This window comes from Mustela putorius, unplaced genomic scaffold, assembly GCF_011764305.1.
Source record: "Mustela putorius furo isolate JIRA1106 unplaced genomic scaffold, ASM1176430v1.1 tig00537227_pilon_pilon_pilon, whole genome shotgun sequence".
Lineage (NCBI taxonomy): Eukaryota > Metazoa > Chordata > Mammalia > Carnivora > Mustelidae > Mustela > Mustela putorius.
The window spans coordinates 38,795,196-38,818,401 of NW_025422368.1; the positions used below are offsets into that span (position 1 = coordinate 38,795,196).

Sequence of the window (23,206 nt, forward strand, 5' to 3'; positions counted from 1 at the left end):
AGAGGGTAGAGACACTGGAATGGAGTAAGAGACAACAAACCAATTTTTATCCTTTTACAGAGAAGGAAAAAAATATTTAATATTTTTGTTGTATAAGGAATAGCGCCTAAGGTAGGTACTTATACTCCTGACCTCAGCCCCACACACTCCCGTTTTAATAAAGCTATAGGACAGAGCAGAGTTGGAGTTGAAAAGAAAGGCAGGGCAGGAGACAACAGAGAAACTGAAGGGAGCAGGGGGATGCAAAAAGAATGACAACCATGTGTGTGCCACACACCTTTTAGCCCCTGCAGCAAATCAGAATGACACCCACCAAGTCTCTGCACCAGCGAGGGAGCCTGCCACAGATGCAGGAGAAAACGTTCAGTACTAAGGGAGCGACGACAAAGAAATCTCTGGGCCCCAGCCACAGTTGGGCAATCCAGAGGGAAGAGAGGGGGTACCAGATGTCGCTATTTGTGTCACACAAGCTAGAGAAACCCTCTCTCCCACTGTTGAGGCACACCTATGTCCCACCCACTGCCTTACCATATGGTACTGTCTACTCCTCTTGGAGAGCTGAGACCCTGGCTAGATCCTCCACTCCAGGATAAGGCTGAGCAGTCCTCGTTCTCTAGACTGCTTTTATAAAGATTGGATTAGGTGAGAAAAGTAAGAACTGTAATGATTTTTAAAAATAAGGTAGAATCAGAGGAAAATGTCACAGCTGCCGCCATGTAGCACCAGCAACCAATTCTTGCACTTCTCTTCCCTGTCTCAGTAATCCCCTCTACAGAAGATTCGGGTAATTGGAACAGCTCTTTCTTCCCTGTAAAGTCTGCTGGTACCAGGTTATAACCTGGACAGTGGAGAGTGTCTGCCTTAGGCTCGTTTGTGCAAGAGGGCCACCTTAGGTCTCCTTGAGGACGTTTATCTTGGCGCAGATCTTGAGGGCAGGGCCCAACTTGATGTTCATGGCACTCATAAGATGCTCCTCTTTAAGTAATAAAAGGGCCTGTCCATCAATCTCCTGGGAACGAAACTCCTCTGCAATCTCTTGGCAGCCTAGAAGGAAATGGTGGGAATACATATGAAAAACTATGTGGTCGTACATACAGAGGACAGGAGGGGGAATTGAAGATGAAATAAAGGGGAATCCAGTAGTGGTTAATCCCAATGTACTCATCCTAAATTCAGGAATATAAAAGTCTGGGGTGGCAAGCTTTGGAAGTAAAATGAAATCTGAGAAACTGGCTATTTAAAAAAGCCAAGAGGAAAGAATAACAAAGTTGTTCAATCACAGAAAAAACCATTCAACTAGCTTGAGGGAGAAAAGGGAAGGAGCTAGATCATATGTTTTCTTTTACACTAGCAAAAAAAAAAAATCAAAGTTCAGAGCCTTTATGACCTCTCTGTTTAAGAGCCCAGGGTTCAGACAAATGGCAAAAAGGGTAGGTTGATTTTCTTTTCTGGAGAGAACCATCCTTTGTCAAGAAGAGATTATAAACAATCCTGCCTAGAAGAGTGTGGGATAACAATGGTCCCTACTTTCCTAATCCCATTAGTGGAAACAGTGTTTTATCCATGACAGGTGTCACAAAAATCACATATAAAAACTACACTTTATCTAAAAATTACTGGTAAATAGAAAAGTGAAAATCAAACACTGCAAGATTGCTGACATAGTAGAGGACAATCAACCCAAAAGGAAATTAAACCAGGGTGTGTGCAAGTTACTTTGTGGAAATATGAAGAATAGAACCTCTGCCATACCATACTTAAGTGCCTACTGCTTAAAAAGTCCATTCTGTTCCCTATCACAAAGGCCCATGTGGGATAACCTAAAGAAAAGTAAACCTGTATGTGATCTGGGTTCTCCTGGATAGGCCCTCAATACCTTGTAGAGAAGCGATAAACTCATACACCTCTTCTACACTCCAACGGCTGGGATTGCTGGACAGGAACACAGGGTTGATGCCATGTAATTCTGGCGTTGGTGGTGCCGTATTGGGGTTCCCCAGGTCACGTTCTCCATGCCCAGTTCGCACAGATAAAGGCCCAGGAGATGTTGGAGAGAGTGCTTCATCATAACTGGAATTATCTGAACCCCGGCTAGAGTCCTCTTGACCCTACAGAGAACAACACAAAGCCATGAGGTCATGAACAGTGTCAGGACGTTTCTTCACCCCTTCCCAGCCAACGGGGTTTGGGTTAATACTAGGCACAAAGCAAAAACTAGTATTAGAGTGAAGAAACTGTACTTTGTTTGCAAATGCCCGGAGTCACTAGTCCACCCTCAAGTAACTTCAAGTAACTTCCAAGTATAAACTATCACTTTCTTGATTGACCCCTTCTTCCAACAATCAATCTAGATTTTGTCAAATATAATGTGATATAATGATTAATGTGTACATGACCCAGTAATCACTTGAGAAGAGACAAGGAGTCACGATCTCTTGGAATCTGGACGAATGCTATCAATACAGAACTCAGAGTTCTGGTCTCATACTCTTTTATCAGGGCAAAGGAACTGCCTGGCAGGGAATGAGGAAGGAAGAAGGACCATTTTAAAAGTAGCTGGCCACGCAACGGAAGCTCACCCGGTGGCGCTTGCCCTGGATCTTGGCACGAGCGATGTCTGAGGAGCTGCGGCGGGGTCCCCGCCGACGAACGCGAGCATAGTTGGCTTCTTGGAACTCTTTCATTTTTTTCCTCTTCAGCCGGAACTGGTGACTACAGCTCACATTATACCTACAGGTCAGGGCATATACGGAGTGTCAGCGGTGCTGGAGGAGACCACCGGGCTAGCCATGGCTACGTGGGAGTTGGTATTTTAAGAACTGACTTGGGGAAGAACACGAAAGTGAAGACAGGGAATGTCAGCTATGAGGTCATCCTAGGGAAGGGGCCCGCTATTCGATGGAGGAACTGGTGCTGAAGGTAAGGAAGGGGCAGGTGCCCACAGTACCTCTTAGCGCAGGTCATTGAGCAGAACCTCTTGGAGCCGCGAAACTGCTCAGCAGGAGCATACTTCCCGCAGTACTCACACTTCAGGAGGTTCGCCTTCTTATCTAGCTCTGGAAAATAACGCATCCCTGGGGAGCTATTGCTGATCCCGCCACAGCTCAGGCCATCATTAGGCCCACAGCTGGCTAATTACTCTCAGGGTTTGCCCCTCAAGACCTATACAACCTAATTCAGAATCCCTAAAACATAGAGTTCAGAATCCAAAACCATAAAGACACATCCTTCAGGAACATCATGGCCTTCCTGACTTAAACCAGCCCAGTTTCCATCTTCAATGACTAACTTGATCCCAATTTATACTCTCAGGTTGCCAACAAAACTGCATTTTAGAATAGGAGAGAGGAACTAATTACTAACTAGAAAGATGTTGGATCCATCTCCCAACACAAGTTTACAAAAGCAGTGGGAGTAATATAAACAAGAGCCCTTAATATAAATGATAAAACCTAAAATGAGAAATGGAAATTTAGAAATATCCTATTTTACATCATCTTTTGAAAAATACATACTTAGAATAAATAATTCGAGAGGTTAGCTTGATAAAATTACCCTAATTCTATAAGGAACTCCTTTTGTGTGATTCTATACATTTTGATATTTAATACAGTTCCTGCATGTGGCTAGACTTCATATAACTCCCACTTTAAATAATTACTGTTTCACACTGAGTGCTCAAACACCTCTATCTCCCTGAGCCTCCTTCCCCAGATGGGTCTCTAAATAAATACTTACCAGCAGATGGGCTATCCCCTCCCAAGGGGCCCCCTGACTGATTCTCATTCAGCCCTGGCAGGCCAGTCTGTAGTGGCTTCTCAGACTCTTTCAGTAACTGAGAACAACCCACCTGTGCCAGAAAAAGTTTACAGTTAAGTTAGCCTCATTCCTTTCTGCTTCTCTATAACTTTCCCCAGTATTTCTCACTGCCATGTCTTTGCCTGGTTCTCAGAGTTAATGGCCACGTCTGGTTTAGAGAAACATTTCTCAACATGGCAATCAAGAGGCCCTACCTGGCTCTTTTCAGATGAGCCACTGAAAAACATGTTCCTAACTTGATATCCTAGCTTGTCCTTTTCCTTCCAAAGTTGCAGACACCTGCATTCTAGGCCTAGTTCTGCAACTCCTGATATCTAGAAAAGTCCCTTAACTTCTCTACCACAAATTTCTTCATTATGAGACAGGCTAGTTTGTGTAACTAAACATTATAGCTTCTTCCTTCTCTTCTCCTCTTCCCAACATTTGCATTTGTTGGTCTACACATACTATTTCCTTTCCCCCTTCCCTTCCTCCTCCACAATTAACTACACAAACAATAGAATTGAACCATTCTCCAATAATTAAATAGTTCCGAGATTTAATTTTAGTGAACTTTGGAAAGATAATAATCAGACCAAGTCCCCACTTGAAAGTCCCACCTTATGGCCCTGCCCTCACCGGGAAAGGCTCTGCTCCTTCCTGGATAACGAAGCCTTCAATGATGTGGGTGAGAATCTGGGGCTTCACGATGGCCTGTGGGGGTTTTGAGTCACCCATCTGTCTGGACACCATGGCTAGTGTAGGGGGCGGTGCAGCTGGGGCAGGAGCCAAGGCTACTAGTTCACTGCTTGGAGTACTAGCATTCACACCAGTCACTGGTTCAGCTTTCTCTGGAACAGATTAAGGAACAGATAAAAGGATGACGTAACTGATCCATCTATTAGCCAAGCCAGTCTGATCTTCCACAATAATACATGTTCACCTTTGATCATTCACCCTGGAGTCCCTGTTTTTGGATCTACCCATTGGTCCACCAAGTTCAGGGTCATCTTCTATGGAACCAGATTTAGCTCTGAGCTCACTCAGAACACTTCTCTAATCTCTGCACTCAAATCACACTGCAGAAGTCAGTTACCTCCAAGACTGCTCTTCTCCTCCATGGCCTTTGGACTTTCAGCTACTGGAGATGCCTTGGCAGGAAGCATTGAACCCAACGTGGAGATATCATCTCTCTCCTCCTCAGACTCTGCCTTGCGTTTGACAGCCAATGTCTGGGGTTTGCTCTATATAGTGAAAAACAGGAAAGAAACCAAGATGTATGAATGAAGGATATAAGGAACCTCAGTGACCACCATACTATCAGTGAAAACGTTCTTGGTTCCAGATTACCCAATCTGCATACTTCCCATGGTACACTAGAATTCCCGGTCATTCCCAAGAAGTGTATCTTCTACATCAGGACAAAAGAAAATGTCACATTTAGTCCTGACCTACACCTCAGGATTCTAGTTCATTATGGCTCCACCGAGAACCTCTGTTTTTCTAAAGACCAACTTAAGTGAGTAGGGCTATCTTGACCTAATAGTACAGATCCAAAAACCCAGAATGATTTCAGGAGCAAATCAAGCAGTGTGAAGTACAGATTATTATACACAGTAATGTCTCTCCTACAAAAGGAACAAATAAATACCAGTATCTTAACCTTCCATCAATGCCTCTCTTACAAAAGGACAAACCAATATCTTTTAAGTGTTACAGTTTGTAACAAATAGTTGTTACAGATAAAACAATATGATGATTCACAGAGCAGTTGGTACAATACCATATTCACCCGCCATGCTCACTCACCCACACATATTAATTATCTATTTGTTATGGACTTAATGTTTGTGGTTCCCCTCCCCCACCCAATTCCTAAGTCCTAACCCCAGTATGGCTGTATTTGGAGATGGGGCTTCTAAGGAAGTAATGAAGGTAAAATGATAAGTATAAGTATCTCAACCTTCCGAACTCGTTACTCCCCTCCTAAGTTAAGCTCTATGTCCACTGAGCCCCAAGTCCACTCAAGACCTCACTCACCGGCAGGTGCACAGACTGCATGTAGAAGGCAGCAGGTACCTGGGCCACAACAGGTGAGGAGGTCGTAGCCCCACCCTTTACCACATGCGCTGTCCCCTGCACAGGAGCGAGGCTCATCCCAGACGCCAGCGTGGGAGGGCACTCTTGCAGGGCCCCGGCAGCCTGGGATGAAGGTGGCGAGGAGGCCAAATGGGCCTGACTGGGCTGCACTGTATTGGGCATGCCCCGGGAAGTAGGGACAGCAGCGGCCAGCTGTGCCAACCCCAGAGCCTGTGCCTGGGCCGTCCCAGGCTGCCGGGTGCCCACCACTTGCACAGGGATATGGGGTGGTGGTTGCTGGGTAGCTGACATCTTAGCAGCGCCTAACTGAGGAGGCTTGATAGGTGCTACAGGTGGTTTGGACTGGATGGGGATGGGTGGCTTGGGGGTTGGGTCAGGCGGGAGGGACAAGGGTGAAGACTGAAGCATGGGTTGGACCACCAGGGTCTGGGCTTGCTGCTGGGACTGGGAAGGAGGGACCTGCTGAGTAGGTGGGACCTGCGGTGGCTGAGGGGCAGTGAGTGTGGCAGCTGGCGGCGGGGGCGGCGGCGGCGGCTGCTGCTGCTGCTGCTGCTGCTGCTGGGCCAGCTGGAGGTGTGTGGCTGTGTGGAGGAGCTGGGACTGCCGGTGCTGGAACTGCTGCTGGTGGTGGATGGCGATCTGCTGCTGGATCACCACCTGTTTCTGCTGGAGGTGGATCTGCTGCTGTTGCTGAATCAGGGAGTGGGGCTGGATCTGCGTGTAGGTGGCTACAGCGGGGCGCCCCGAGTGGAACAAAAAAGAGCGGAAAATTATCATCGTTACAAATTGAAAGGGAAATCACCTTTCCAAGGTGTACTTGGCTTTGGGATCACACAGCGAAGGGAAATTGAACCTGGCGGACCCAAGAGATCACTTCATTCACACTCTCGCCTCTGAGTCAGACATAACCAAGTCTCTCTCTGTAGCGAAGCACCTCCAAGGAAGAAGTCCCTTGCCCAATCATTTCACAGTCCTCGGTAATTTCTTGAAGCTATCTAACTTTTATTTTCTTTGCTACACTAAATCCTGATAGTTTGACACAGCAAAGGAGAATGGCTGGCCCATCTCCCTTATGATTAGACTGAGTTCTTCAAGGGTTGAGTCCTTGCTCTATTCATTTTTACATCCCTAGAACCCAGCCCCATGCCTGGCACATGATAAAGACTCAATGGTCACTAAGAGAATTAATGTCCACGAAGGTAAAGATTCAAACATCCTCCCACGAATGCCTGGGTTTTTCAGACTCATCAGTTTGGTCACCACCTACAAGAAGGCATAAGAGTCAACGGCTGCAGGCCCAGCCTTTATGCAGTTTCCTCCACTGCAGGTGAAGCCAAGACACACCATCTTCCAGATCACCCAGAGAGCACATGTAACATGAAAGCACTTTGGAAACAGAGTGCTACGGTATGTAAATACTAGGTGGTAGTAGTACAGCTGGTGATTAACTCTTCATTTTTTTTGTAAGCAAATCATCCAAACAGAGCAACAACCGAAGTGCCAGAAACAAGGCAGGTAAAAATAAACATTACCAAGTGAGGTACGCACTTCTAACTATACCGAACCACATTCTAAAAGCAACTATAAACCATCTGAAGTTATTATTATTTATTCCTTTTTTTATCCTTATCCTTGATCAGATGATCACAGTTAACTATACTAAACCGTTTGCTAGTCCTGAATGCTCTAAGGCACTTAGACCCTCTCCACTCTACCCTGGTCCAACTAATCATCATTAAACAGAGTAAGGAGAAAAGTCATCCCTTGCACTAAATCATAAACTCCATGGGGACAAGGAATCTGTTTTTCAAACATGCATCCCCAAATAATACATTATATGTTAATAAAAATAACTAAAAAAGAAAAAAAGATGCATCCCTAACACCTCCTACAACACAGTAGGCAATACCCAGTAAGAACTGGGTAAATGAATGGGTGGGATGGATAAACTGACAGACTCAGGGCCTAAGAAGAAGGGGACAAAGCAATTTGTACAGATTGCTGCCTTGTAGAAACAGAGATCTGCTTCTGCTACCTGTCCTACTACTCTCTCCCTGGACTAATCTGATAAAGGCTGATGTGATTTTTTTTTCCTTCCACTACTCCAGGACCCAGAGAAGCAGGATAAATGGCAAAGAAAGTACTCTGAGGATTTCAAACAAGTTCTGAGAGAATAATGACATTGTGAGAGGTGAGAGCTTACCTGAGCTAATAAGGGTCTGGCTGGGAGCAGGTGTAGCTGTCCGTGTCAGGTTCATGCCCACATTCTGCTGACCAGCCCCATCTGCTTCTGCCTTCTTAGCTGCTGCACTTTCTGCTTCTGTCTGGCTTCCCTGACTCACAGTCACTGTTTGGGCGGCAGGCAAGGGCTGCACCACTCCTGTGCCCTTCCTGGGACAGCTCCCACCCCCACCCATTCCTGAGGAAGGCAATGGACCCAAGCCCCCGGGTGCCTGGCCACCACCACCTGGCCCCATGGACCCTGGGATGCTACTCCCACTGCCTGTGCCAGCTTGACTGAGGTTGAGGGACTGGCCTGAGGCCCCAGAGGAAGCCTGAGCCACAGCAAGGGCCTGGCTAGAGGCCTGGGAGAGGCTAGAAACAGGGGAGGCTCCAGGAGGAATGGCCTTCTGAGTAGAGCCTTGCATTTGAGGTCCTTGAGCTGAGGCCTGTTGGTTCCTCACTGCCAAATTCTGCACCTGAAAGATAAGAAGAAAAAGATATATTGAGAAGAGGGGAACAGGAAGCATGAAGGTCAAAGATGTCTGTGACCGATTCAGAAGCAGTGAAGACAGCTACAGATATTCCCAGCCCCCCTCAAAACTTGTCCCCTTACCTTTACAATTACATACACTGAAGTCCTTCCGGTCACCCGGGGAGGGACTCTTGAATCCTATTTGACTTTTAGTCTCCTTCATTCACTATCAAATCTATCAGCAAGTTCGCTCATTTATTCCTTCGAAATGTCTCAAATTTTCCTTTCTTCTGTTTATTCATTCAACATTGACCAAATACCCTACTATGCTTCCAGTAGTACACTGGATACTGGAAATGCAGGGACGAAAGAATGTCCCTGCTCTTAATGAGTACTTTCTACCAGAAAGGACAGACACGAAAATCACCAATAAACCTGTCATACTATGCAGAGATATACACAAAGTGCCATGGGAGCACAAAGGAGAAAGATAGACTCAGACCAGGGAAAACTTCCTAAAAGTCTTTTGTTTCATCTGAGACTCCATGGGTGAGAGGGAAAGTGAAGTTTGAAGACACAGGTAACAACACTTGGAAGACCTTCGAGTGAAGAAAGAGCAGAGCATTTTTGGAAATTATAAATATTTCATTATGTTTGGGGTGAGTTAGAGGGAGTAGCAAGAAATGAAGCTAGGAAGACAGGCTGAGGCTGGGGAGGTAGAAATGTGTGTTCAAATGAGGAACAGAAAGTCTGTCTTCCCCATTGTTGTATTTCCAGCATCTAGCACAGTGCCTGATAGAGTAAGTATTCCGAAATATGAAGAGAAGACTGATGAGCACTTCAAATGACAGGAAGCCACTGAAGACTATTAATCAGAATAAAGATCATCAACACTACAGCTGTAGTGTACAACACTACAACACTACATTCTTTTAAACACTGCTTACAGGAGTGTAAATCAGTACAACTGCTTTGAAAACGGTTTGGCATCCTATCCTAAAGCTAAACATTCACACACCCTCTGATCCAGGAATTCTACAGGAGCAACTCTTGCTCCTGTAGCAACAGGAGGCATGTGTAGGGAAGTCCACAGCAGCACTATTCAGTTAATGGAAGTCTGGAAGCAACCCAAATGGCCATTATCAGAAGAGAAGATGAATGAACCACAGTATATTCACATGATTCAATACTACAGAGAAATCAAAATTAATAAAATACAACGACATGCAACAATACAGATGGATCTTGACAATAAGCTATTAAGAAAGTATTCCCCCCAAATTACATACAGCACAAAGACCTTCTACACTTAAATACAAATATGTGTGTGTATGTGTGTGTGTGTGTGTATAAAATATATAGAACATATGGTATCTGGAATTTACTTCTAAATAATCCACAGTGGAGGGAAATGGTCTGGAGAGAAAGGCTGTGTGTTGATAAATATTGCAGCTGGTTAGCAGGTGTGCAGAGATTCATGTATTTTTCTATTTTTGCATAAGTTTGAAATTTTCCATAATAAGAAGTACTTTTGAAAAACCCATGTAAACACAATAAAACTATAGAAAAAGGGACAGAGGGCAGGATGAACCTAGGAATCAGAATGATTGTTACCATAGGTGGGGCAGGCAGTGGGTGGAGCTGGGGAATGCTTATTACATCATTAAAACATAGTAAGTAAATAACATTGGGCCATGATTGGACCACTGCTGGGAGGTATCATGAACCAAGGATTATGACTTATAAAACCCAGCACACCAGAAGTACCATTTAAAATAACGTTAGGGGGCGCCTGGGTGGCTCAGTGGGTTAAGCCGCTGCCTTCGGCTCAGGTCATGATCTCAAGAGTCCTGGGATCAAGCCCCGCATCAGGCTCTCTGCTCAGCAGGGAGCCTGCTTCCTCCTCTCTCTCTGCCTGCCTCTCTGCCTGCTTGTCATCTCTCTCTGTCAAATAAATAAATAAAATCTTTAAAAAAAAATTTAAAAAAATAAAATAACGTTAGGAACAACATGTATTTTCTTATTGAAAAAACTTATTCTGAAGATAATATGGAAGATGCTTAGAGGTAGACAAGGCTGAAGTCAAGAGACCAATTAGAAAACTAGAAGAATAATGCAGGTGAAAAATACAAGGAACCTGAGTTCAGGCGAGGAGTAAAGAGGTGAGAGCTTTTGAGAGAGCTTTACAGGAATTACCAGGATGGGGTGTTGGAGCACTTAATGTGATACGACATTTATATAGTTTGTTTCCAATCAGCTTTCCATAATGACTACTCAAAACTTTCCTAGTTCCCAATATATCTCAGAACCACTTGCTCTTCCCCCTCTTCCTCATCACCCCTGCAGAAATGATAAAACCATTATGTGAGCAGTTCCATCACCAAATCTATAATCCCCTTCATGAATCCCCACCACCACCTTTTCCCGGCTCTCCCCTCTATCAGCCCTCCTATCAAATCCTTCTCCACACTCAGGGCCTCAGCTCTCCTTCTTCTCAAGGAGCTTGTGCTATCAATTCCTTCCTGTCTCTTCAACCTCCCCTCTAAGGCACCCTCCAATCACACCTGAAGCCCACTTCCCAACCCCCCGCTTCATCCCCCTTTCCTTTGATTGCTAAACTGGTAATAATTGTTTACATTCACTGCATCTATTCTCACTATCCAGCCATTCCTCAGGTGATACTAGTTGGCTGCAATCCCCCAATCCCCAAACTCCACTGAAATGGTTCTCTGTCCATATTGGTAACTCTTTCTTGTCCTCTCTACTACATTTGACAGAGGACTCCCTGCCACTTCTAACGTTCTGCTCCCTTGTTTTCATGACACTACACAATCCAGATTTTCCTGTTTCACTTTCTACTCCCCTCTGCCACTTCATCAGCCTCTACTGACCCTGAGCTGTTATATTTTCCAAGAAGTAGTCCTAACCCTCAGGGTTCCATTTCTCATATCAATCTGTACCTTTCCCTAAGCAATGCCAAATGCTCTCTTGACTTCCATTATCCTGTGTCTACTCTTGAATGTTGATTTCCATGCAGACCTTCTCTCTATTCTCAAGCACCAACTATCTAAAACTGCTGACCTCAGTGACTCACAAGCACATCCAAGACAGCGGTGTACAAAAGTTAACCTCACCATAAGTCCACTTCTCCAACATTCTACCTCTCTAGTCACACTACGCTGTCACCTCACTGCTGTCACATCTCGTCCCTGGCACCTCTCTCAACTGAATCAGCTTTCCTTTTTCAAAGATCTTCTAAGTTTTTTCTCAAATCTATTCATTTCTGTCCATGTCCATTGTTACTGCCTAACCCAAACACCATCTTTCCTCTAAATTGTTGTCCCTAGATTCACACTCATTTATTCACACACACTTCCATTTATTCTCTACAGAGGAGCTAACATAGTCTTTTTTTTTTTTTTTTAAGATTTTACTTATTTATTTGACAGAGAAAGAGACAGTGAGAGAGGGAATGCAAGTAGGGGGAGTGGGAGAGAGGGAAACAGGCTCCCGGCCGAGCTGAGAGCCCCATGCCGGGCTCCATCCCAAAGCCCTGGGATCATGACCTGAGCCGAAAGCAGATACTCAACCCACTGAGCCACTACGCCCCCAACATAGTCTCTAAACAAACAAATGAACAAGCCTCAAACCCCACCATGTGATTTCCAAATTTAAAATCCTCCCATAATGTCCCATCACCCTTCGCATAAAGCCCAAAATCCTAAACACTGTCCCCAGTGCCCTGTAAGATGAAGTCTCTCCTACCTCCCCAGCACCATCTCCATCCTGCTTTGCCAAATTCCAAGCATGTAGGTCTTCTTTCAAGTCCTCAAATATATAAAGCTCCTTCCCTCCTCTTTGGATTCAAGGGGTATTTGGACATTAGGTTTCCATTGGCTTCACCACTCTCTTTCCTTGCCTTCACCAGACACTCAGTTTAAATGTCACCTCCTCGGGGCGGTCTTCTCAACTTTCACCCCAAGCCCAAGGCTGAATTAGGTCTCCTCCTGTGTTTTCAAAGCACTCTGTACTTTCTAATGAAGCAATTGTTAAGCCATTCGGGTGATTTTTGTTTAATGTCTGGCACTTCAGTGATATGTCATCTCTAACTCATTTATCCTCAACACACTCCAAGGTAGGTATTTAACAACAGCTATTTTATACACGAAGAAACCGACAAAAAGATGTTAAGCCGTCTGCCTAGGTCACACAGGAAGTCATGGACTTGGAATCAGATTCTTATTTTCAAACACTACTCTGTCCCTTCATATATTGACACTCAAGTATCTGATGAGTAAAGAGATGGATGAATCAAAGAACTGGATATGAAACCAGTCTCAACCTCATCCTCTGATCCCGACGCTGTTACCATAGTCTAAAACGAATGTCTGGGGCTCCTGGGTGGTTCAGTGAGTTAAAGCCTCTGCCTTCCGCTCAGGTCATGATCCCAGTGTCCTGGGATCGAGCCCCGAGTCGGACTCTGCTCAGCAGGGAGCCTGCTTCCTCCTCTCTCTGCCTGCCTCTCTGCCTACTTGTGATCTCTGTCTGTCAAATAAACAAAATCTTAAAAAAAAAAGAATGTTTTACCCTAGTAACTAAATGAGCCCCAAGAATCTCTTACTAGGTTCCTTAACTTCTCTTTCTTCTCCAGGCACATGTTCCTAGATGATTCTTTCCAGAGTATTGTCCTTATCCTATTAATCTGCTGTTCAATAGCCAGCCATGACCCCTGCTACCTACAAAGTTATTTGGCTTTCAGACTTCTCCCTGACAATGACCTTTTCTTTTTCTTTTTCTTTTTTTTTTTTTTTTTTTATGTATTTGACAGAGAGAGATCACAAGCAGGCAGAGTGGAGGAAGTAGGCTCCCCACTGAGCAGAGAGGCCGATGTGGGGCTGGATCCCAGGACCTCAGGATCATGACCCAAGCCGAAGGCAGAGGCCTCAACCCACTGAGCCACCCAGGCGCCCCTGACAATGACCTTTTCTAACATCAGGTGTGCTGTCTCCACTTTATCCACTCATCCCCAATTCAGTCACATACAAGTCATGGCTTTACACACACTGTTCTCTCTCCAGTTTTCTTCTAACTCCAAATCAAATCGTAACAATCTTTCAAGAATCTGCTCAAGTATCCCAAAAGTCACTGAGCAGGAATGCAGCCAACTCTTCTCTAAACTCATGTGTCACTCTGAGTTAGGACCATTTACTTTGGACTCCTTTGGGCACTAAGGTCTTTGTACTTCTTTGTTCTCTAAGATCTTTGAAGACTTGACTTGTCTTTCTTTTCAAGCTTCCCAAGTTTCTAGTATATATCTGAGCACATCAGTAGAAAGAGCTCAAACTCACTATTTACTTGCTAACTGATAAACTAAGAGAATGAAAAAAGTTATTATGAGATCTCAATTTGTATTCCATCATAAGAAGCCAAAACTTCAGGCATGAAATCCGTGTCCATGTTTGGGGGTAAGGCACAGAAAGCAACGGTGAGGAACACTTTCCTGGGCACAGAGACCACTGAGAGTCAGCAGCCACAGTGACTCATAAAGAGAAGGACACAAACATCCTTCCTGCAACAGCCCGGTGGGCTTCACATCTACCTAACTGCAGAATTCCCTCAGCCATCCCTTACTCTAAGAGAGCACTGCAAAGAAAGAGAATTAAGACCTCCTGAATAAAACTGAGCCATGGAGGTCTAAAAGAATGTAAGGACATCTGCCCTGGATTGAGAATAAGGCTTCCCAGGTCCACAGGGCTGTTTTCAGTCAACTTCACCTCCCTTTGTAACGCACATAACTCAAAAGTTACAAGGAATTCGAGTGCTATGGAAATGAAGAAAAGGGGAGAAAAAATAAGAACCCTGAGAAGTCGTCATGGGATAGCAGGGTAGGCCCTGGTCTGTGGTGGTTCCCTTCATCCTCCCCAGTGCCCATCCGCAGGTCAAGTGGTTGCCACTGACCTGATCTGCATCTGTATGAACTCCCGGAGATGGAGCAGATGGCACCTCCTGCTGGACCGCAGCCACCGCCCCGTTAGGCATCAGGATGAGTTGGGAGGCTAGAGGCACATTCCGGCCCAGGGTCCGGTTTACCTGCAATAGGTTTCCCAGCTGTGGCTGGCAAGGAGAGGAGGAAGAGGAAGAGCAAAGGAAAGAGAACAAGAGAAGAAGAAAGAAGAAATGGAAGGGAAGGACCACAAGACAAAATAAACAGAAGATACGAAACTGCTAAGCCCTGCCCCTTTCCACACCAACCCAGGAGACCCTTATTCTCCATATGCAATGAATCATCCAGAAGGAAACCTAGAATGTATATAAAACTATAGATTGATATCAAAGAGTCAAACATCAAGGAAGTTGAGACAATGAGGATTTTAGAGCAAGTATTTATGTGTAGTAAGTAGACAGGCTAAGAGATAACACTTAGAATTTGGGTACTAGAACCACAGGTTTAAAGATTAGATTATATGTGACACTACTTCAGTCAAAAATACTAAGGCAAACACCTTCTCACTTAGGATCTCAATTCAATCTGCAGGCTACCTGTGAATACCAAGCATCACTTCTAGAGATAGGTAAGGCCCAGAAAGTCCATCAGCGTATCTTACCATATTTGGGCAACCATATTTAAATCAAACAGCTTTCACTCAAGTCTTTGCCAGGGGCACAACATTTATGCCTCTGGAACAATGGCAGTTGTGTCTGTGGCTTACCCGTAGATACATCTGGGCCTGGGACTGGTTGAGAGGTGGGGAGGTGGTGTTCCCCAGTAGCACAGATTGGGTCAAAGTGGTAGCACTGGGAGAGCTCACACTCTGCGATCGGCTGATGAGCTGGGCGCCTGACGTGGTGGCCAGATTGATCTGTGTGGTACAGAAAGGAACCAAAACTAAGGATTTTGGAAAGGTAAAAAGAAATGCACATCACTGACAAATGCAGAGGGACACAGTCAAGAACAGAATATCTCATTTTCTTCTTTTTTTAAGAACAGACGATCTCATTTTCAGAGTCAGGGGCAAATGAATACCTTCCTGACCATAACTGTCATCCTGACTACTGCAAGGTGGTACCAAAGTAAAGAAACTAGTCCCTAACCACTAACCACTAGCCACCACTGCTAACCACTAACCTAACTACTAACATTACTAGCTGAGAGGGAAAAGGAACAAAATGGAACAGACTTCACGCCTCGTTAAAAGGTCCAGAGATGAGTCGCCTTCCTTTTTCATCCTCTCTTCTTCCCCAGGATTTTCTTTCTCCTTTCTTAGACCTCCTCCCTGAGACTCTGATATAGGCTCAGGTCAGTTGTTTCCCTTGTACTAATATTGTCTACTTAAGAGCGATCTTCTTCATTCACAGCTCAATACACAAGGTTGTTCCACCCAGAGACCCAGGGAAGGAAGCCTCTCAGTGGGGAGACCCAGTACTACTCACTGAGGCCTGGGTGGTAGTAGTCTGCTGCTGGGCAGTGCTGGTGTTTGGGGAGCTGGCCTGCCGACTGGCAGCAATCGTGGCCTGTTAGAGGGGAAAGGAAAACAAAAAAGAGCAGAGACAATGGAGGAAAAGACTGAATCTTGGAATCACAGGCACAAAATGTAATAGAGAGTTCAGATAAAAAGCCAGAGGCTATACTATGGAACAAGGAAAAGCATATTCCCTATCTCCAAAACCCTCACATTACCACATATGCCAGCCTAATAACTCCCACACAACCCTTCTGGGGCAATCAGGTACTCTGCCCCCTCCTCCCACTTTCTTTTAGGTGGAAGAACAACCTTTGATCAGATCATAATCATGAGTCACTCATATGTCTAACCCAGGGCTGTCTAAAACAAATACAATGTGAGCCACATAAGTAATTTTCTAGTATGCATTTTTAAAAAGTGAAAAGAGGTGCAACTGGGTGGCTCAGTCAGTTAAGCGTCTGCCTTTGGCTCAGGTCATGATCCCAGGGTCCCAGGATCAAGTACTGCCCTGGGACTCCCTGCTCAGTGTGGAGCCTGCTTCTCTCCCTCTCCCCTCCCCACCAGCTTGTGCTCACTCTATCTTGCTCTCTTTCTCAATCTCAAATAAATAAAATTTTAAAAAATAAAAAGTAAAAAAGGGAAAAGAAACAGGAGAAATAAACTTTACTCAAGCCAATGTATCTCATTTCAACATACCTCTGGAACAATGGCGGTTGTGTCTGTGGCTTATGTATGTTGAAATGAAACTATAAACTGAGATAGTTTATATTTTCTTACGCTATGTCTTTGAAATCCAAATTGTACTATTCAGCTCAATATGGACTGGCCACATTTTAAGTGCTCAACAGCTACACGTGACTAATGGCTGCCAAACTGGACAGTGCAGTTCTGGAACACAGCCATTCTACCTACTAATTCCTACTGCAACCCCCAAAAGAAAAGACTATGATTCTAGCCTGAGTGGCAGGAGCAGTGGAAACAGTATGCCCTAACCCACCTGTAGTGCCCATCCCCTCCCTCTTGGGCCAGCTAGCTGCTGACCTCTCACCTGCTGGACCGCAGCCAGGCTATGCAGCTGGGCATTGCTGAGCTGCTGCTGGAGCATGAACTGGTGGAAATACTGAGCCGCATTGGGCTGACGCTGCAGTGCCTGCAAAGCCTAAAAGGAAAAGAAAGGATCAACCCACTTAGAATGAATCACTCCTAATTCCTATTCTATGCAAATGACTGTGATAAGGTGAAAGGGACAATTGGGAAAAAGAAAAACAAAGGGAGATGGGGAATGTGGCTAAATCAACATCTGATTTGCCCATTTTTATATTAGAACATGTAAGTTCACATAGTCTTCAAAAAGTGGATAAACAGGGGTGCGTGGGTGGCTCAGTGGGTTTAAAGCCTCTGTCTTCGGCTCAGTTCATGACCCCAGGGTTCTGGGATCGAACCCCGCATAGGGTTCTCTGCTAAGCAGGGAGCCTGCTTCCTCCTCTTTCTCTGCCTGCCTCTCTGCCTATTTGTGATCTCTGCCTGTGAAATAAAGTCTTTTAAAAAAAAAAAAAAGTGGAGAAATAATTAATTCTGTTATTCTCTATTCTTGTATACAAAGAAAAGGAATATAAGCAATGTAACTCACATGAACTCTTAATTCCCAAAATGGAATGGAATTCCCAAAATGACATAGCAAGAAAAAGAACTGGACTAGACAAGTTGAAAATAAACTGGACATCAAATAATATAAAGAGAAGGGGCACCAGGCTGGCTCAGTTGGTAGAATATGCAACTCTTGGTCTCGGGGTTGTGAGTTCTAGCCCCAGACTGGGCATAGAACTTACTTAAAAAAATTAAAAACAGGGCTCCTGGGACGCCTGAGTGGCTCAGTGGGTTAAGCCGCTGCCTTCGGCTCAGGTCATGATCTCAGGGTCCTGGGATCGAGCCCACATCGGGCTCTCTGCTCAGCAGGGAGCTTGCTTCCTCCTCTCTCTCTCTCTCTCTGCCTGCCTCTCTGCCTACTTGTGATCTTTCTCTGTCAAATAAATAAAATCTTTAAAAAACAAAAACAGGGCTCCTGGATGGCTCAGTCAGTTAAGCATTCAACTCTTGATCTCAGCTCAGGTCTGTGATCTCAGGGTCATGAGCTCAAGCCCAAGGTTGGGCTCCAACATGGAGCCTACTTAAAAATAAATGGATCTCCTAACCGTCACGCACAATTCCCACCCTGCCACGCACAATTCCCACCCTGCCGCACCTCTGCCCCGTCCTCACCCCGCACCGCCCCTTCCCTCGCTCCTGCCTTCCCTTTGTTCGGTCCCCAAAGCTGCCCTTCCCGCCCTAGCCCTGCCCAGGTCCTGCCCTCCCCACACTGCCCCCATCGCTGTTCTCCCAGCCTTTGCCCTGGCCGGGTCCCCAGTCGTCGCCTGGTCCTCCCCCTCTCACCTGCCCTCCTCCCTCCTTCCCCGCCTACGCAAATAAAATTTTAAGAAAAAAAAAAAATGAATGAAAAAAATAAAGATCATATTCTAGGGACACAATTCTAGGGACACAAAAGACCATGTTCTAGGACACAAAGGTGACAGAGCCCCAAGTGGTTGAAAATGATGAAAAATAGAGTAAATAGTGGCTTGTGAAAGATTTTATCAAGTAATATTTTCAAATAACTGGCATTTTCAAACACATAAATGTTTATAAAGATGATGCTGGTAATGCAGTTTGAGTGTCACCTTTGGGTTATTACTGTATTCTTATTCCATAATAACTAGAACTATTCTTATTTTGTGCGTGGTTATTCTAGCAACCAAGATATTTTGAGTAAGATGCCCCATTCCCAAGATTTTTTAAAGCATGGGATTTACTATTTGTCCAGGATGATTTACAAGAGAGACAAAAGGTTAAAAACCTGACAATCCACGAAAAGAAACGGTTAGTTAAACTCTAGCTATATGAACTGAATGGTATAAAAAAAAAAAAAAAAACCATGATTTGAAGACTGAATCTCATTCTCTGCTTGCTTGAACTATTGTAAACTCCTAAGATTCTCAGAGTTGGAAGGGACGTTAGTCATCACCTAATTCAACTCTCCCAGTTTGCTGGAAAGGAACAACGAGCGGCTATCTTCCAGCACCAGTGCCCACCTGAAGCCAATATTCACAGATCACAGCCCCTCACTCTTGAGCCTCACCTGCACCGCCTGCCGTTCATACAGTGACATCTGAGCTATCTGGGGCCGAGAGCTGCCCCCAGAGCTGGAGCTCCCATTGGTGGAGTTGGAGTTCTGCTCACTCTCAGTCTCCATGATAGTGGTCCAGGGTCCCAAAAGCTGTTGCTCTGACTCAAGACCTAGATGGAAGTAGCGAAGGATTAAAATTCACACCTGATCTCAAACTAATATTTCCTGTTATTTTTCATGTTATCTAATACTCTTCCTCTCTTCCCTCTGTTATCCATGATTCATTGGGCTTCTTTAACTACCAAATCTGCAATACACACTTATAACCACATGCTTCCTATACCATCTTTTGAAGCTATCCAGTGTCTCAAAAGAAACCTTTACAGATCCCTCATGACTGTCTATTAAATATCAAGTGGCTAGAATGTAAGACCATAATACTAAGGCTACCTTACATTCCCATAGCATTTGTAACAGTTTAAAATAGTCCTGCTTAAAAGTTACTGTTTTCTCATTTTTATCTGCACCTGCAACATCAGTACCAACATCACCTTAACAATGGCTACCACTGAGAAGCCACCAGGTGCCTCCTCTCGCTGGCCTAGGCTCTTCATCTCCATTACCTCTCATAGTGCTTTGAGGTAAATATGATTGTCCCCATCTTATAATTGTAGAAATGAGGTTTTCCGAGATTAAAGAAGTTATCCTAGTAGGTATCAAGTCTTTACATTAATACGTGCTGCTTCCTCAAACAAACAAACAAAAAAAGGCTGTGATTAAGGCAGTGTCATTTCTTTTGAGTGTTCACTGTCCTCGTTTTATGGAGAAGGGGCTCAAGATACAGATAGGTTAAATGCATCATGGAAAGTCATAAAACTAGAGGTAGAGGGACGCCTGACTGGCTCAGTGGGAAGAGCATGCAAGTCATGATCTTGGGATCATGAGTTCAAGTCCCACACTGGGTGTACAGATTACTTAAATACAACTTTAAAACAAAACAAAACAAAAACTAGGAGGTAGGAGAGCTAGTCTGCAGCCAAAATAGCTGCCTGATTCCAGCTCAGGCTACTAATAAAAACACTGTGGGCACATCACTTTCCCTGCCAGCCCCTCAGTTCCCCCATTTGCAGAAAAGCCTTCACAAATGAATATAATATATCATTTTAACAAATGACTATCAGGCATTAACATATTAAATACACAGCAATGAAAGGCTTCAAGAAAGTAAAACTAAACTTTTCACTTTAGTAATCAGAGTTTACTCTCTGCGGTCTACACTAAAATTTGCCAAAAGACATGAAGACATTGCTAGGAACCAAGCAGAGACAGGAGAAAAGAAGCAAGAAGAAATATGCCTCCAAATAACACTAAATGACAATGAGGGGTTTTGTTCATTCTTTTTTTCCCCTCTTTTGTTGGGCGTAGACACTACCTTCTCTACTCCAGAGGCACAGGGCCACTAGAAATATTAGGTCAGCAAAGCACTGGTTTGGTTTAGGAATGTAAACATCAAACCAGAATTTCTGCTAAGGCCTGTCAACAGTTTTATCACAATGGATTTATCGTAATAATTACATCCAAAATAAAGTAAATAAAATCAAACCGCTTGGCCCTGGAAACAGAGTTGGGGAGATTTCTTATTCAGTTCCCAATATCATCTGATCGCATCATTATCCCCCACGTACTCAACCCATCTCTTCAGTTTTATTTAGATATAGCAAACGTCACTGCAAACATGGAATATAACACAGGAGAAATCATATCAGCTTCAACTCTATAGTTATCTTCTCCCACAGTATCAAAGCACTAAACAGATACAGACCCATGAATCCTCATTATCAGCATGTGAAGAAAAAAAGTGGGTAAGGATTAGAGGCAGCATGGCATAGTTGTATAGATCAATGGACTTAGTTTACTGTACTCAAAGACAGTAAGACAGAAGAGACCCCTTCTTTAGCTAGAGGAGACATTAACTCCTACATTCGTAGGTGAAAATGCTAATACTGTAGGACCCCACATCTCCCCCAAAATGGAAGTCTTTTTTTTTTTTTTTTTCCAGATTGTGAAATGAAAATAGAGATGGAAAGATGCTGGCTTAAGTAATAAAATCAGGAGAAACTGACATCAAAACCAGGAGTCCTGGACCCGAGGCACACAGATCTATTCACTTGTGATCAACGTTGGGACTGCACAATTAAATACAGAAAATGAAAACAACAAAAGGTTTGGGAGGTACAGTGCATTTAAATGTTCAGAATTACCTCAGGAGAGTAAGTGTGAGAAGCTGATCCACAGAGGTGCCTACAATCGCTAAACTATTGTCACCCTGAAAGGCAGTATTTGAGTGTGTATGGGCGGGGTTGGGTTCATTGGGTCAGTTTGGGTGGTTAAGGAGCACAGACCTCTGGAAGGCAGCTAGAAAAAGATAGTTAAGTGGACCTGCGACTGGGTTCACTGAGCCAAGAGTTGGAGGAAATAAATTTCCCTAAACCTAAAACTCTGTCTTGTAGAAAGTACGGGACACAGAAGGCGGCAAGAGAAGGGAGTGGGGGCTTGTTGGGGAAGACTGTGCCAAAGAAATGGAAGTGATCTGGAGAATAGGGATAGTAAGCGCCCAGGGGTCCTTGTTGTATACAGAACCTTGATGAAAATGAGGTTCCAAAGAGGAATCAAAGACACCGAGGGGAAGGGGACAGATAGAGTGGAGCCAGGAGTGAACTGACCCAAGTGAGCAGGGAAATGTGCTTACTGATAGCCGGGAGACAAGCAGGAGAGAGACAGACAGAAGTCAAGAATTGGAGACCGAGGGACCAAGCGGACCATAAAAAGCAGGGGATTATCAGACAGCATGCTTGGATGGGAGGACCAAAGTCAGAGAAGGAAAAATGAATGAGAAAATGAGCAGTCAGAAGCAACTAGGGTGACGGACAGACGGCATTCAGCGCAGCGAAATGAATAGCAAGAAGACTTGGACAGACAGTGCCGAAGGACGGCAGAGCGAAGCGCAGAGGTAGGCAGGGAAAGAAACTGGGGGAGGTACCTGGGGCGTTACAGACGGAGGTGGCTGAAGAAACATCCCCGAGCAGCCAAGCCCCCAGAGGTCCTGCCCCTCCCCAACCCGCGGCCGCCCGGGTACCTTCGCGCCTGGCTCTGCACCCAAGTGCTCCCGGGGGGCGTCCACCTCATGTGCCGGGGTCCCCAGTCGCCAGGCTGGGCGGGGGGCTCGCTCGGCCTCCGCGGCGGGCTCCCCTCTCCTCCTCCCCTTCCTGGAGGGGCGGGGGCGCCGAGGGCGGGGTGGGAGGTGCCCGGCGCGGCCGCGGCTCCCCGCCCCTCCCGCGGCTCCGGGTCCGGGCCCGGCCGCGGCTCTGCCAGGCCTCCGGGGCTCGCTCCGGGCCTGTCACTTCCTGCCGGGCCGAGAGGGTGGGGGCTGCGGGCCGGGGGCTGCGGGCCGGGCTGGAGGAGGGGGCTGGCGGGGAGGTGCTTCCGGGGCAGCTGGACCCCTCCCCCGTCCCTCCCCTCCCCTCGGCGCCCTCCTCCCCCTCCTCCCTCCCGCGCGTCCCTCGTTTCCTGCCGGCGCCCGTTGCCATGACGACGCCGCTCCCGGGCCTCTGCGCTCCAGGCCCCGGGGTTGGTTTTTTGTTGGGTTTTTTTTTTCCCCCCCGTCTCTCGCTCTCTTTCTCCTCTTTTTTTCCCTTCTTTCTCTCCGAGTTCTGCACGCCGGTTGGAGGGACGAAACTGAGAAAGTGCTGGCCTCTAGTGGGGACCTCGCTCTCACCGAGGAGATGCGAGAAGGGAGGGAAGTGACGTGAAAAGGGGGGGAAAAAAAGGAGGTATTTTCTGGAGCTTCTGGGAATAAGGGATAGAAAGAAAGGATCAAAGGGACGATCAAGCAGAGAGGGAGAAAGCGAAGCCACAACCCTAAGAGAAACGACAGACTGGGAAAGGGAATTAAGCCGAGGAAAGGAGAGAATGGGGGGGGGATGACTGAGG

General features: G+C 45.5%; 1 protein-coding gene and 1 long non-coding RNA gene across 8 annotated transcripts; one reads left to right on the top strand and one right to left on the bottom strand.

The window, feature by feature from the left end:
- Positions 1-43: 43 nt before the first annotated feature.
- Positions 44-22,505, bottom strand: PHC1 (polyhomeotic homolog 1). Of its 7 annotated transcripts, none has more exons than XM_004752521.3 (15): positions 22,353-22,505; positions 19,229-19,386; positions 17,105-17,215; positions 16,025-16,105; positions 15,304-15,453; positions 14,552-14,707; positions 8,102-8,597; positions 5,839-6,626; positions 4,895-5,042; positions 4,438-4,649; positions 3,739-3,850; positions 2,948-3,074; positions 2,580-2,730; positions 1,877-2,108; positions 44-1,044 (listed from the first exon to the last, which is right to left on the bottom strand). In XM_004752521.3, exons 2-15 carry the CDS (start codon positions 19,340-19,342, stop codon positions 890-892), a joined length of 3,033 nt encoding a protein of 1,010 aa, XP_004752578.1. In that variant the 5' UTR covers positions 19,343-19,386; positions 22,353-22,505; the 3' UTR covers positions 44-889. The 7 variants fall into 7 exon arrangements, with proteins under 7 accessions (XP_004752578.1, XP_004752576.1, XP_004752574.1 ...); XM_004752519.3 differs by lacking the exon at positions 22,353-22,505 and adding an exon at positions 21,039-21,235 and having other exon boundaries at positions 14,552-14,683; XM_004752517.3 differs by lacking the exon at positions 22,353-22,505 and adding an exon at positions 21,039-21,231.
- On the top strand, positions 6,624-13,460 carry LOC123390055. The gene is made up of 3 exons (XR_006604711.1): positions 6,624-7,305; positions 8,007-8,089; positions 13,422-13,460. It is a non-coding gene; the product is annotated as an uncharacterized LOC123390055 (long non-coding RNA).
- Positions 22,506-23,206: the final 701 nt, after the last annotated feature.

Excerpts from the sequence above, each read along its gene's own strand:
- PHC1 (XM_004752517.3), bottom strand. Across the intron at positions 8,598-14,551 it reads TTCATACAGATGCAGATCAG|GTGCAGAATTTGGCAGTGAG; the intron begins GTCAGTGGCAAC and ends CTTATCTTTCAG. Across the intron at positions 4,650-4,894 it reads GGAGAAGAGCAGTCTTGGAG|AGAAAGCTGAACCAGTGACT; the intron begins GTAACTGACTTC and ends AATCTGTTCCAG.